The sequence below is a fragment of the Lygodium microphyllum genome, chromosome 2 (genome assembly GCF_053477565.2).
Source record: "Lygodium microphyllum isolate KBCC chromosome 2, Lygodium_microphyllum_v1.1.10, whole genome shotgun sequence".
Classification (NCBI taxonomy): domain Eukaryota; kingdom Viridiplantae; phylum Streptophyta; class Polypodiopsida; order Schizaeales; family Lygodiaceae; genus Lygodium; species Lygodium microphyllum.
In genome coordinates, this window is record NC_141136.1 from 52,561,916 (window position 1) to 52,574,939 (window position 13,024).

General features: G+C 40.5%; 1 protein-coding gene and 1 long non-coding RNA gene across 6 annotated transcripts in view; one reads left to right on the forward strand and one right to left on the reverse strand.

Annotated features, from left to right (window-relative positions):
• LOC148039732 (uncharacterized) overlaps positions 1-8,142 on the reverse strand; it is a 138,050-nt gene extending 129,908 nt beyond the window's left edge. Inside the window, exon 1 of the long non-coding RNA XR_015693223.1 lies at positions 8,013-8,142. This is a non-coding gene — a long non-coding RNA (uncharacterized LOC148039732). The remainder of the gene's footprint in view (positions 1-8,012) is intronic.
• Positions 1-8,155, forward strand: part of LOC148039731 (U-box domain-containing protein 44-like) — a 140,430-nt gene extending 132,275 nt beyond the window's left edge. For 2 of the 5 annotated variants that reach the window (XM_087693551.1, XM_087693560.1), the window contains one exon: positions 6,649-8,152. In XM_087693551.1, coding sequence (XP_087549677.1) covers positions 6,649-7,754 — 1,106 coding nt within the window. In that variant the 3' untranslated portion in view covers positions 7,755-8,152. Of the gene's footprint in view, positions 1-6,648 lie in introns of all 5 variants that reach the window. The other 3 variants (XM_087693572.1, XM_087693569.1, XM_087693573.1) reach the window with 3 other exon arrangements.
• Positions 8,156-13,024: the final 4,869 nt, after the last annotated feature.

Consider the following 13,024-nt stretch of genomic DNA (forward strand, 5'->3'; position numbering starts at 1 on the left):
ACTTTAATGTCCTAAGACACTAAGTGTACACACTAAGGTTTGACCTAACCACAATTTCACCAACTAACTAGAGTTAGGTTTATTTACTCTAGAGCCTAATCTAACTACTTTAATGTCCTAAGAAACTAAGTGTACACACCCTACAATGACACTTTAATAAGTGTCCACACGACAAAAATTACATTGGGCACTACCTAGAGTTGGCAAATTCTAACATGCCCTATAGTGTCAATGCGATGAAGTACAAGGAAAATCAATCACCACGAGTAATAAGTTCGAGGGCTTTTGAAACCAGCCTTCCTTCTTGGAATGGGTGGTGATAACCTGATTTAAAGTTAATTACAGTAATAAATAAATGCACATAAAATGAAATACACACTTTACCATAACATTCTTGGACAGTAGACTCCTTGTTGGCCCCAAAACTAGCGCCCCTTGTGGTATTTCTTTAGCTCCATTCAATTGGAAGGAGTACAACTTCAGATTCTTCAATCTCCTCTTGCTAACCAATTGCTCTTGCTGTCATAAATGACTAGCAAGCCTTTTGGGTCATTTGCCCCTTGATTCACCCAGGACTTCTTCTCCAATTTGACCCTTGGCTGGCCAAATGCTACCCTAAATCAATTCGGGATGTGCTGGCTCCTGAATTCCCTTGATAATCTTCGATTATCAGCTGCTGATTTCAATCCCTTGAGCCTTCAATCTCTGGCACGGATCTCAAGGTGGCTGCTAAACCCTAATTTCTGCTGTAAATTAGGGTTTACTGCAGAAATTACAGATCAGCCCACCAAAAATGACTGAAATCTTCTCCAAATGACTGAGAATTGCTAAGAATGGCTAAGCATAGGCTGAAGGAGATGAGAGAATGCTGTAGAGAAAGAAAATTCTGAAATTTGTCGCGAAGAACTGATCAAAATCAGTTGCTGCCCTGTTGTACCAGCCCCAAACAGATGCTCCAACAACAATAGGAGCATCAAAGACTGTGATCTTCAGGAGAAAGTGCATTAGTAGCAATTGCCAGCTTCCCAAGGTCAAGAATATTCAATCTCCATCACCAAAATGGTCTTCAATGGCTGGAAAATGGCCCCAAAAGCTGGCAGCAACAGTTCAACACCTCTTCCCAACAGCTCCAAAATGAAAAAACGAGATTTCCCTCTCCCTTCAGCCCTATTTAGCCTTTCCCCCACTTGCATGGGAAAGTTTTGCCAAGGGGCAGCTTTCTTAATCCATTTTCAGCAATTTCCAACCATTTAATTCATTTTCTGAATTAATTAATTCTGAAAATTAATTCAGCCCTTAATCCATGCCCAGAAAATTGACCTTGCCCATCCAAAAATTAATTGGCTAGGCCATTTGCAACCCAAAGTGGTCCCATGCATTAATTGGCCCTTGGACAAGCATTAATCCATTAATTAATGCCTAGTCCCTAGTGTCACCACTGACACTTAATAGCCAATTAATGGTCCTAGGGGCAAACTGATACCAAAATTCACCTAGAATCTAACAAATGTAACTTGTTACAAGTTTTGTCTTTGACACCCATCTTTTTCACAGGGTTCTTCGGCCTTCAAGTGTGAAAAAGTAGCTTGCACCTCACATGTGCAACACGTGCATCTTTTAACTGCACATTTGATTAATCCTTTAATCAAATATCAATTAAACATAAGCGAAGCATCAAATTTTCACATCCTCCCCATGTGAATGTGCATCATGAGAGGCATCATTACTGCTTGATTGCATCCCACTGTATGAAGACATCTTGCTATAATTTCTCAACTGAGCACAAAGATCAACACTAGTACAAAGCTTTGGCTTGCAATCAAGTGTCTCGGGCCCACCAAATCAAGAGATTTGATGTATCCCGGCAATGGAACCATGAAACCAGACTTCCTTCTTGGAATGGGTGGTGATAACCTGATTTAAAGTTAATTACAGCAATAAATAAATGCAAATAAAATGAAATACACACTTTACCATAAAATCCTTGGACAGTAGACTCCCTGTTGGCCCCAAAACTGGCGCCCCTTGCGGTATTTCTTTAGCTTCATTCAATTGGAAGGAGTACAACTTGAGATTCTTCAATCTCCTCCTGCTAACCAATTGCTCTTGCTATCATAAATGACCAGCAAGCCTTTTGGGTCATTTGCCCCTTGATTCACCCAGGACTTCTTCTCCAATTTGACCCTTGGCTGGCCAAATGCTGCCCCAAATCAGTTCGGGATGGGCTAGCTCCTAAATACCCTTGATAATCTTCAATTATCAGCTATTGATTTCAGTCCCTTGAGCCTTCAAACTTTGGCACGGATCCCAAGGTGGCTGCTAAACCCTAATTTCTGCTGTAAATTACGGTTTACTGCAGAAATTATAGATCAACCCACCAAAAATGACTGAAATCTCCTCCAAATGGCTGAGCATAGGCTGAAGGAGATGAGAGAATGCTGTAGAGAGAGAAAATTCTGAAATTTGTCGCGAAGAACTGATCAAAATCAGTTTTGCTGCCCTGTTGTACCAGCCCCAAACGAATGCTCCAACAACAATAGGAGCATCAGAGACTGTGATCTTCAGGAGAAAGTGCATCAGCAGCAATTGTTAGCTTCCCAAGGTCAAGAATATGCAATCTCCATCACCAAAATGGTCTCCAATGGCTGGAAAATGGCCCCAAAAGCTAGCAACAACAGTCCAGCACCTCTTCCCAACAGCTCCAAAATGAAAAAACGAGATTTTCCTCTCCCTTCAGTCCTATTTAACCTTTCCTCCACTTGCATGGGAAAGTTTTGCCCAAGGGCAGCTTTCTTAATCCATTTTCAGCAATTTCCAACCATTTAATTCATTTTCTGAATTAATTAATTCTGAAAATTAATTCAGCCCTTAATCCATGCCCAGAAAATTGACCTTGCCCATCCAAAAATTAATTGGCTAGGCCATTTGCAACCCAAAGTGGTCCCATGCATTAATTGATCTTTGGACAAGCATTAATCCATTAATTAATGCCTAGTCCCTAGTGTTACCACTGACACTTAATGGCCAATTAATGATCCTAGGGGCAAACCGACACCAAAATTCACCTAGAATCTAACAAGTGTAACTTGTTACAACTTTTGCCTTTGACACCCATCTTTTTCACAGGGTCCTTTAGCCTTCAACTGTGAAAAAGTAGCTTGCACCTCACATGTGCAACATATGTGCATCTTTTAATTGCACATTTGACTAATCCTTTAATCAAATGTCAATTAAACATAAGCAAAGCATCAAATTTTCACATCCTCGCAACAGCTTTCAAAAAGCCTCTCAAACTTCTCACATCTTAATGCTTTGGTGAAATTGTTTGCAACATTATTCAACACTCTCTCATCTCTAACTAGTGGTTACTGCACTTGGGATCTATCTCCGATGGACGTCACTCTTCGACACTACATTGCTCTACCTTTGGCCATTGTGTATACTCTTACATTCATTTACAGCATTCATTCACTTCAGAGTTTCTTCTCTCTGTGTTTGAGTTTTGAGTTTTGAGTTTTTGCATTTTGTGTTTTGTGTTTTGTATTTAGGGTTTGAGTTTAGCTTTTCTCTATCTAAGTCTTTATGTTTCAATCTTGGTCGTACATGATATGTTTCCTCAGTGCAAACCCTAGTGTATCTTCACATGGTATTAGAGCCGGTGCTCTTCTAAAGAGTATCATGCGATGATTGTGAAGGCTAGTCTTTATGCGAGACTCACACGCGACTTGATTCTGACCATAATGTCTCGGGCACCTTCTTCTTTGGATCCTATGATACCATATCAAGCTTCTCTATCATTTGAGGCTTTGAGAAAGCATTATGGTCTCGAGGAGGAGGTAGACACATCTTCACCTTTACCATCTTCTTCTTCTCGTTTTGGTCATCTTACAGATGAAGAGTTTGAGAAATACTTGCACATCACGTATAGTTCGGTTTACACTCCTCCAATGAGTGCTACTACTCCGTCTGGACCGATTGGTGAGACTAGCCATCTCTCTGATCTTGAAGGGATTATGGTATTCGGCACGTCTAGCGATCCATCTCCTTTATCTCCGCCAGGCCTTTTGTCAGGTTCATATAACCCTTCTAAGTCATATAAGCCAAAACCCTCTCATGTTTCTTCCTTTGTTGTGTAGGATCTAGATTATTTTCAATACGTTAACTTTAATAGAGGAGGCTCTTGAAGCAGATACCTTCATCAGGTATATCTCTACCATCTGTTTCATTTGATCAAGTAAACCACACTTCTCTCCCTCCCGTCCCACCACTATATTCTCCACATTCTGATCTACTCACATGCTCATTCCAAAATCTTGGATTACATTCCACTTCCGCTCAAAGCATACTAGGGTTTGAATCTTCCATCTCTGCTCCTAACACTCTCTCTTTTTCCATCCCACCATCTACCTACCCTCCATTCCCTCCACCTCTTGGTGCATCATTAGGGGGAATGGCACCCTTTAACACTGTATCTTCCACATACCCCCACTTTACCACATCTTTCCACTCGGAGACGGTTGTGATGGGAATCCCCCTCACTACTTGTGGATACTCACAAACCCCCCACATGACCTTTCAGACGTAGGGATATCCATTCTCTGCTTATGGACTGTCGTCTCACATCCCTTGGGTCACTCCTATGTAGGGATTTCCATCCTTTGCTCCCCATGTCCCTATCCCTCCATGGGCTCCTCAAGCAGTTACCATGCCCATCCCCAATTCGTCCATGCCCACATTTGGATCCGCTATGCACACTTCTCGTATGCATAGTGTGCACTCTGGGATTACTTTCCAAGTGTACTCCGCTTCCCCACCCTAGCCCCCCTATTCACTCTATCCCTAGCACTACCACTCTTGTTGCAATGGCCAAGAATACCTTCATGGATAAGACGCATTTTAATGGGTCGAATTTCACCACTTGATCGAACTTCATGCAACAAGTGCTTGAATCTCAGGGACTTTGGGACCTCGTCATTGGTACCGAACCTAGACTCTCAATTAGCTCACCTTGATCACATCCGTCAATGGAGAGCTTGCAATGTTGCAACCAATATTGAGTTAATGCAAGGGTTACCTCTGAGTTTCACTCTCAGTTATAGCATTTTTCCCTTGCATCTAATCGTTGGAGTCATCTCATTGACCGCTATGCAGCTCGAGATCGTACTCCACATATCAATCTTGATTTTGAGCTTCAAGAGTTTTCCATTAAGGAAGGGGATGATTTGAAAGTCAAGTTGGCTGAATATCCACAGTTACTCATTGAGTTTGCCATTAGTGGCTCCCTAGAATCAGGTTATGTTCTTCTTCTTGAACAAGTTGCCTGACAAATACTTCCATTTTATCCAACGCATTATCTCACTACCTAGATTGCCAACCTTCTACAAGTTTGAGTGCTAGTTCTTGCGTTATGCAAGGCTACACGATCAAGTCCACAAAAAGTTATCCACGAGGAGGAAGAACAATGGGGCTTGCACATGTGCATTGCCATAGGCCTAGAGGTCAAGCTCCATTCCCCCATGGTGGACCTAGGGTGTACAATGGGAGTAATGGGCGCTCCTAGTTGCACAACCAAGGCATCCATGAGCCAAGTTGAGAGATAAGATTGTGTGATCTTATAGAATCAGGTGACCTAAGAAAGTGGCCGCTTGATCACATCCATCAGTAGGATCCACTGAGAAGGGGCTTGGAAGTTGACTGTTTGTCTTTTCAGTTTATGAAAATTTTTTGCCTGCTGTAATTAGTGCTTAATTAGGTTATTTACCACTCTATTTGAGAAGGAAGGTTGGTTTCAATAACCAGTTTCCATGACCTCTGAATTGAGCCCGAGAGACATACTTGACCCCTGGTCACGTGTATTGTACTTTGAGCCATGCTTTCTTTTGTTTAGTCTCTGAGCCATGCACATACACCTTTGAATCATGCCCATGGTCATATGCATAGTGCCTCTAAGCCATGCTAGCTTTTGATGAGCCTCTTTGAGCCATGCATACATACCTCTTAACCGTGCTCTACTTTCCCATTTTCTTTTTTTCAATGTTCCATGTCACAAGTTGAGTGACCCTTGATCCGAAGGGGGGTTTGTTAGTTATCATTCATTCCCATGTGTGAACATACATTGTTGTGTAAAAGGTCATGTCTAGGTGTGAACACCATTTATACTACTCAAGGGTCAAAGGTGTAGGTGAATACTTCCACCTGTACCCTATGAATTGTACTTGCAAAGGGGGGGAAAAACGCTTACCAAACTATACGAGGATTCCGGGACTGTTTTTGTAATCTCCTTGGAAAGAGCTTTCATATGATACCTATATTGGGGAGGTCCCTAGTTTTTTCCTAAATTCTAGGAGCCTCGAATGGCCTAAAAATGGAATCATAAGAAAATAGGGATGACATTTTAAAAATAATAGTCTGTGTTTTGACAGTTCTTACTAGCTTTGATTGTTTCTATTTCTTAACCTTTCTATAAAAACAGAAGTGTGGATTTTAGAACATTGAGGCACATTTAAAACATGAATTCTGGATGATAACCAAATTCACTAAATTGTTGATGTCAAAGGATCCTTATGCAACGTGTGTATATATGGTTGTGAGGAAATTGGAGGTTCTTTATCCTTTTAGTTTCTTACATGTTATTCCTATTTTTTACAGAAGATGCTCTCAAGCATATAGAAAATGGCAATGGAATTGCTCTATTAATACTCTATATGCGTGAACCAGAGATTGAAGCCCACCTATATGCACTTAAACTCCTTGGCATACTCTCTGTGAAAGTAGGTGCTAAAGTGGCAGAAGAACTGAGGCGAACAGATCAATTTGATCATTTGAAAAAGCTATTGAACGGCTCTGAGTTAGAAGATCAGGCTGCAGCAGCTTGCATCCTTGCTCATATACCCCTAACTGAAACAGAAGTCTTAAGGGTCCTTGGGATCGAGCTCCTCCCATGGATTGTCAGGAAACTAGGAGAGTCTGGGCAATCCAGAAGAGGTGGCGTAAACATCAATTTGAAGGAGAGTTTATTGGCCTTACTTCTGCAGTTTTGCAGGTGTTCCAATCCAAGTATTTTGGAAGCAATTCAACAGTATAAAGTAATGATCATATTCAGAGAGCATTTAAGACTTTCTGAGAGACCGTCTTTACAGAGACTTTCAGCTGATGGTCTCCATATCCTTTCTGAAAAGTCTATTATACTCGCAAAGACTCATGTGAATCCGTCAGCTGCTTCTTGTGGTTGTCTCTCATTCCTAAAATGTCTTACTAGAAGTGAAACCCCTGCAGAAGCCACATGTCCTGTTCATGAAATGGATTGCAAAGGAAATATGGCGTTTTGTTTAATTGAAGCCGATGCTGTGAGGCCGCTTGTGGACATGTTGGAGGACAATGATGCTTCAGTAAAATTAGCAGCACTCAGAGCACTATCAACTCTTTTGAATGGTCCAAACCTGAAAGGTGGCGTAAAGGAGTTGGAGAAAGCAGATGGTGTGCAATCCATCATCCAACTATTTTGTTCTGCAAGGCGTGGAGAAGTACAAGACAGGCTCTTGTGGATGATTGAAAGGATACTGAGAACAGAAGAGCTTTGCCAAAAGTACTCACTGGATCAGGCCCTAACGAGATCCGTTGTGCAAGCTTTCCAAACTGGTAGCCAAGCAACTAGAAACCTTGCACAAACTGTCCTAACAAATCTGGATCAGTTGTCTGGTACCGCTAGTCGGATAGGTGGTCAGAAATCCCCCCTCAGGCCCATCAAATCCTGACAGCCACTGTATGACTCTGCATTCTTTCTGTAGTGTTAATAAACACCCTGTCAAGCACTATCCTGATTCTTACTAAACATTCTTCCATCTAAGACATCTAATACCTGACCTCTTTATTGCAAATAAAAGAATGTTTTATACCAAAGCCATGAGAATAGTGTTTACATTATATACTCTGGCCAATAGGTTCAACACCCTCCTTTAAAAATCAGAACTTTTTTACCACATGATCTTGTTGGCTGACAAGCAGTCACACACATGGCGTATTAGGGATGCAGTGCTTGTCACGAATCTGCACGCATCGCAAACGACCAGGATGAAACTTTGGTCCGGTATGTATCAGATAGAAAACACAGCACTGCTGCCCAATCTGGCAAGCTTTTTTTTTTCATTACTCGAATCAACCTTTCTGTCAAGCCTTTTGTGTGGAGGATGATTTTGGGCCGTAAACAAAAAGACTCCCTACAATTTTTCCATGTCCATGTCTACGTGTAAGATCATTCAACGCTAGAGCTTACATGTGCAACTTTTGCAACCATTGTTTTTTCTATTCGGCCAATGACAGAAATTCATGCAAAACCTGCAAACAATGGATCAATTGATAAAGCCATGTGTGTCAACAATTAGTCCTAATGTGGTAGCTTGACCTTACCACCTATGAGATAATTAGCAGAGAGTTGTCATGTTTGGTGCTTGGCAGGGTAATGGGGTTTTACTCTACTCCATTTGCCCCTTATGTGAAGCTAGGAAACAAGGTCTATTATGGCATGTTAAAGAGTGTTTTTCAAGAAGCAAAAAGAATTTTGTTAATAATACCCCTCAAAACAAAACATACCAAAGCAAATTTCAAATTACAAAGCAGCCCCTATAAGGGACTTTAACAAGGGAAAGTCTTACAAGGCTTGAATAAATAACCAATTGGGAGGTCTATAACAATAGACCATGTGGGTTTGGAATAGAAAGAAAATGTCAAAATCCCATGTCTTGAGAAAGGCCTCTCTTCTTAGTTTTCGAATTGCCCTATATTTTGTTCAATCTCCCATGAAGAGTGTGCACAATCTCTATCCAAATCTAAAAGAGTCTCTATAGTATATATACCCACAAAATTTATAGTATGGCAACATTTGGCTATCCATATGAACCAAGTAATGGTGCTAGCTATGATCTCCCATCTGTCACAATATCCCTAGGTCCACATTATCTATGAGAAATCTGGCATGACAATATTGTTCACAAGTTGCCCTAAGATATGATAGGCATGATAACTTTATGCATCCTCATATTTGCAAGTTGGACCTCTATTCATTACCCAAGAAATTGTTTCCATTGTGATAGCAATAGAGTTTGCAATGCTATGAAATAACATCCTAAGGACTTCTCTCCAAACCTCCTAAGCCCTTGGACAATACCATATGCAATGCCTCTATATCTCCTCATGCTTCTTGCATCTAGCACAAGTGGTAGGGTCTCTAATATATCCGAGCCATGTGCCAACTACTAAACTTATGTGTGCTAGTAATCAAAGAAAGGGTGAAATCTTTCTGTGTAAAACCATCCTCCAATCTCCTCCAAAAGCTTGTAAGGAAAAGTTGTGATATATCTTGGGGGCATATCCCAAGGTATCTTTGCAAGTGTATCTCTCTATGTCCACTTCCGTAGATCCCAATGTAGTCTTTAATGCAACCTTCCCCTATATGCCCAATGTCTAGCCAGCTATCATGCAAGTTTAAGGGTCTTGGTCTAAGTACCAAAGTCCACAACTCTAATCCTTTGTTGAGAGCGTCCTATGAACTTTGGGTAATCCAAATTCTCTTAGTTGAGTTGGCCATGTGATAGAGAGAGATGTATGATTGGTTGAGGGTTGATCATGTGGCAAATTCGCATAACATTCTTCTAGTGCATCCAATGAGCATCCTTCACTCCCACTAAAAATTTGTTAGTACCCTCTTTGAAGGGGACAAGCAAGGGTTTAGGTAATTCTCCCCCCAACTATACGTGGGGTTTCATTTCCACTTTTCCACAACTAACCTGGAGTACAATAGGCTTTTATTGATTGTTGATACAAGGAAAGGACCACTATATATCTCTAAGGCAATCGATTGAAAAGGTAGTGGTACTATGATGTGGGTTGAGAAAATCTCAAAGGGAGAGAGGGGGGACTTTGTAAGATTGGTGATTGGTATAGGTGGATAACCTTTATGTCATACACTACCAGAGTATATCCCCATTTGTGGTTATTCATATTTGGGATACATAAAACAAAGTACCCTGTCTAGACCTAAATCTCCTCCTAAATAGGGACAAACGAAGAATTAGTAGAAAGCATTAAATTAAAAATAAGGTAAATAAGAAGAAAAAATATGCTCGTAGCAACGATTGGAATATCCTCTTAAAGATTATGTAAGAGTAGTGGTTATAACCATTATGTTAAATGATTAATTAAAACAAACAAATAGTAATAATTAGCCTTAATAAAGCCCAAAATAAAACAAAAGATTTTCTATTTTTCATTTTGAGCCAAATGCACGATGTCACATAATTGTTAAGTCTAATGATATCTAATGCTAATGACTTGGTGCCTTTAGAGAAATGTGATGTATATATCGTGTCATATTGTCAATGTAAATATTACATAGCATGATAAGAAATTTCTTTCATTCCAAATAAATTGATACAAAGATAGCTCTATCCACCCATGCGCTTCCACTATGAAAAGCTTAGATGGTGATCAAGACTAATGAGAGGTAAAGTGCATAAAGGCTATCTGAAAGAACTCTTAACTAGGTGAAAGATAGATAATTATGGCTCTAAGGGGGTTACCTTTTTATAGCTTGCAAAGGAGGTCAAGTTGGCTTGACAGATATACCATATTATTAACCTTTGTGAGTTAGCCCCATAGAATGTTTTTGTTACCATTGACCTCGAGGCACTTCACTTAGATATTTGCCCACGGGTCTTGGTCCCCTTGGGATCCCCTAGCTAGGAGTCTACACTCCTCAGACCCCAAAATAGGGATCCTTGATAACTCTCACACCTTGCAACTCAATGCAATTTGCCTTAAGTTGCTACTAGCTTGATTGCTTTTTCTAACCCTCCAACCAATGTTTGATCTCACATATGGCTCGTCCTCATAATAGGATCCTTACAACTTTGAGCACCATGGATCATTAGTGATACCTTTCGAGGGTGGGGTATCAAGCATATCTAACAAACCCTCCCTCTCCCCAATCAATGTCCATTTGTAAGTCAACTATAACCTCAATCCAAACCGAAGTCTCTAAAGATGGACTTAACACAAATACTTTATAAGTACTTTAGTGAAGGATGTGCATAGAGTGAGGAGAAAAGTACATATGAATACAATTGGATGAGGAAAGACATCATCTCATTCTGCACTCATCTTCTTAAGGAAGAAAAAATGTTCCACTGGGACACTTTTAGTGAACAAATCAATAGGATTCTTGTTTGTAGAGATCTTGACAAGCTCTAAGTGCTTGTTCTCAATCACTTCTTTGATGAAGTGATAACATACCTCAATGTGCTTAGTCTTTACATGAAAGACTAGATCGTATGCGAACTAGATGCACTCATAGAATCCGAACGCAAGGTAGGAGTCATAGAAAGTAATACCAAGATCTACATCCATATGGCCTAACTATAGGACCTCCTTGCAAGCCTTTGTGGCTACAATATACACAACCTTGATATAGACAAGGCAATGCATTTTTGCACCCTAGATATCCAAGAAATGGCATCCCTAACAAAGGTGAAGATATAGCCAGAGATGGACTTCTTACTATATGTATGTCATGTATAATTTGAATTAGTGTAACCCATGACTCCACTATCTTGGTTGCCATAGAAAAGGCACAACTCCGTAGTAATATCCTTAAGTTATCACATGATACCCTTCACGACATCCCAATGTCGTCAATTGAGTATTGCCATGTAACAAGCCACAACTCCCACTATAAATGCTATGCCAAGTCTGGTGGCTATCATGGCATATATCAAGTTTCTCACTATAGATGCATATGGAATCTTGTCCATCTCGACCTTCTCATCGTTTAACAAGGGACAATCTATTTGACCGACCTTTAAGATAAAGGGGTTCCAATGGGTTTACCACCCTATATATGGAACCCCTCAAGTACCCTCTTGTGAATGTACTCCTTCTACAATGACAAGTAGGGGAGTCCCTTAGAGCAATTGCGCATACGAAGTATATGAGAAGCATGCCCCATATCATTTATCTCAAAGCTCTTCTTGAGCCAAGTCTTTAAACCATCAAGCTTTTCATAAGCACTCCCAGCCAATCAGCATATCATCAACATGTAGTACCAAAATAATAAGGCTAACATCACAAGTCTTCTTTGTCTAGAGACACAGGTCCATAGTGTTACGGGAGCAAAACTATGAATACATAAAGATATCAAATCTATGGTACCATTCTCGAGGTGCCCACCTAGTCCTCCATAGAGTCTCTTCCTTAACTTGCACATTAGATGTTCCTTTCCCTTTTCCACAAAGTCCTTAGGCTACTATATATAAATGCATCATGCAAGTCCCCATGTAGACTGTTGAGAAATGACAAATGATGTATGCTCTAGGAAGAGATGTCATAAATCCCATATGCACAGTGAGGAGAGTGGAACAACCCAGCTACTATAAAGCATTGTACTTGCAAGATGAGTAATGTAACTCAATGGTAATTTTGTCCTTTCAATTAAGAATCTGAATCATTGTTCAACCACACAAAGTTGTGTTTATGAGTCCAAGCTAATCAATCTTGAAACCTAATTCACTTGTGTGACATTCCATTTTCAACTCTATGTCTTCATGAGTTCACTCTATCTCTTCAAGCCACCATAGCCATGCTCTAGATTCATTCTTTTGTCATGGTATCAGAACTCAGCTGAGCATGGCCCAACTCAATCTATCTCTCCTCTCTGCTCTCTCAAGCATTCTCAACTTCAGTTCAACTCAATGTTAGCTTATGACCTCATTTTTCATATCTATCTTCATTTGATATTTTATGGCAGTCATAGCCAACAACACCCTGCCTGTTTGGAGGCCTTGGATCTAGCCAAAGAAGAGGAGATAGCTCATGCTTTGAACTAAGAAAATCTTCTTCTACTTAGGGTGCTTCAGGCCAACACATCGAACCTTGACATTGGCCTCTTCCCTGCTCGGCATTATGCATTTCCCAGGTCACTGCCTAGAACTGCACCGATTCCACTTCGTACACAGATTTGTCTCCTACACTACAC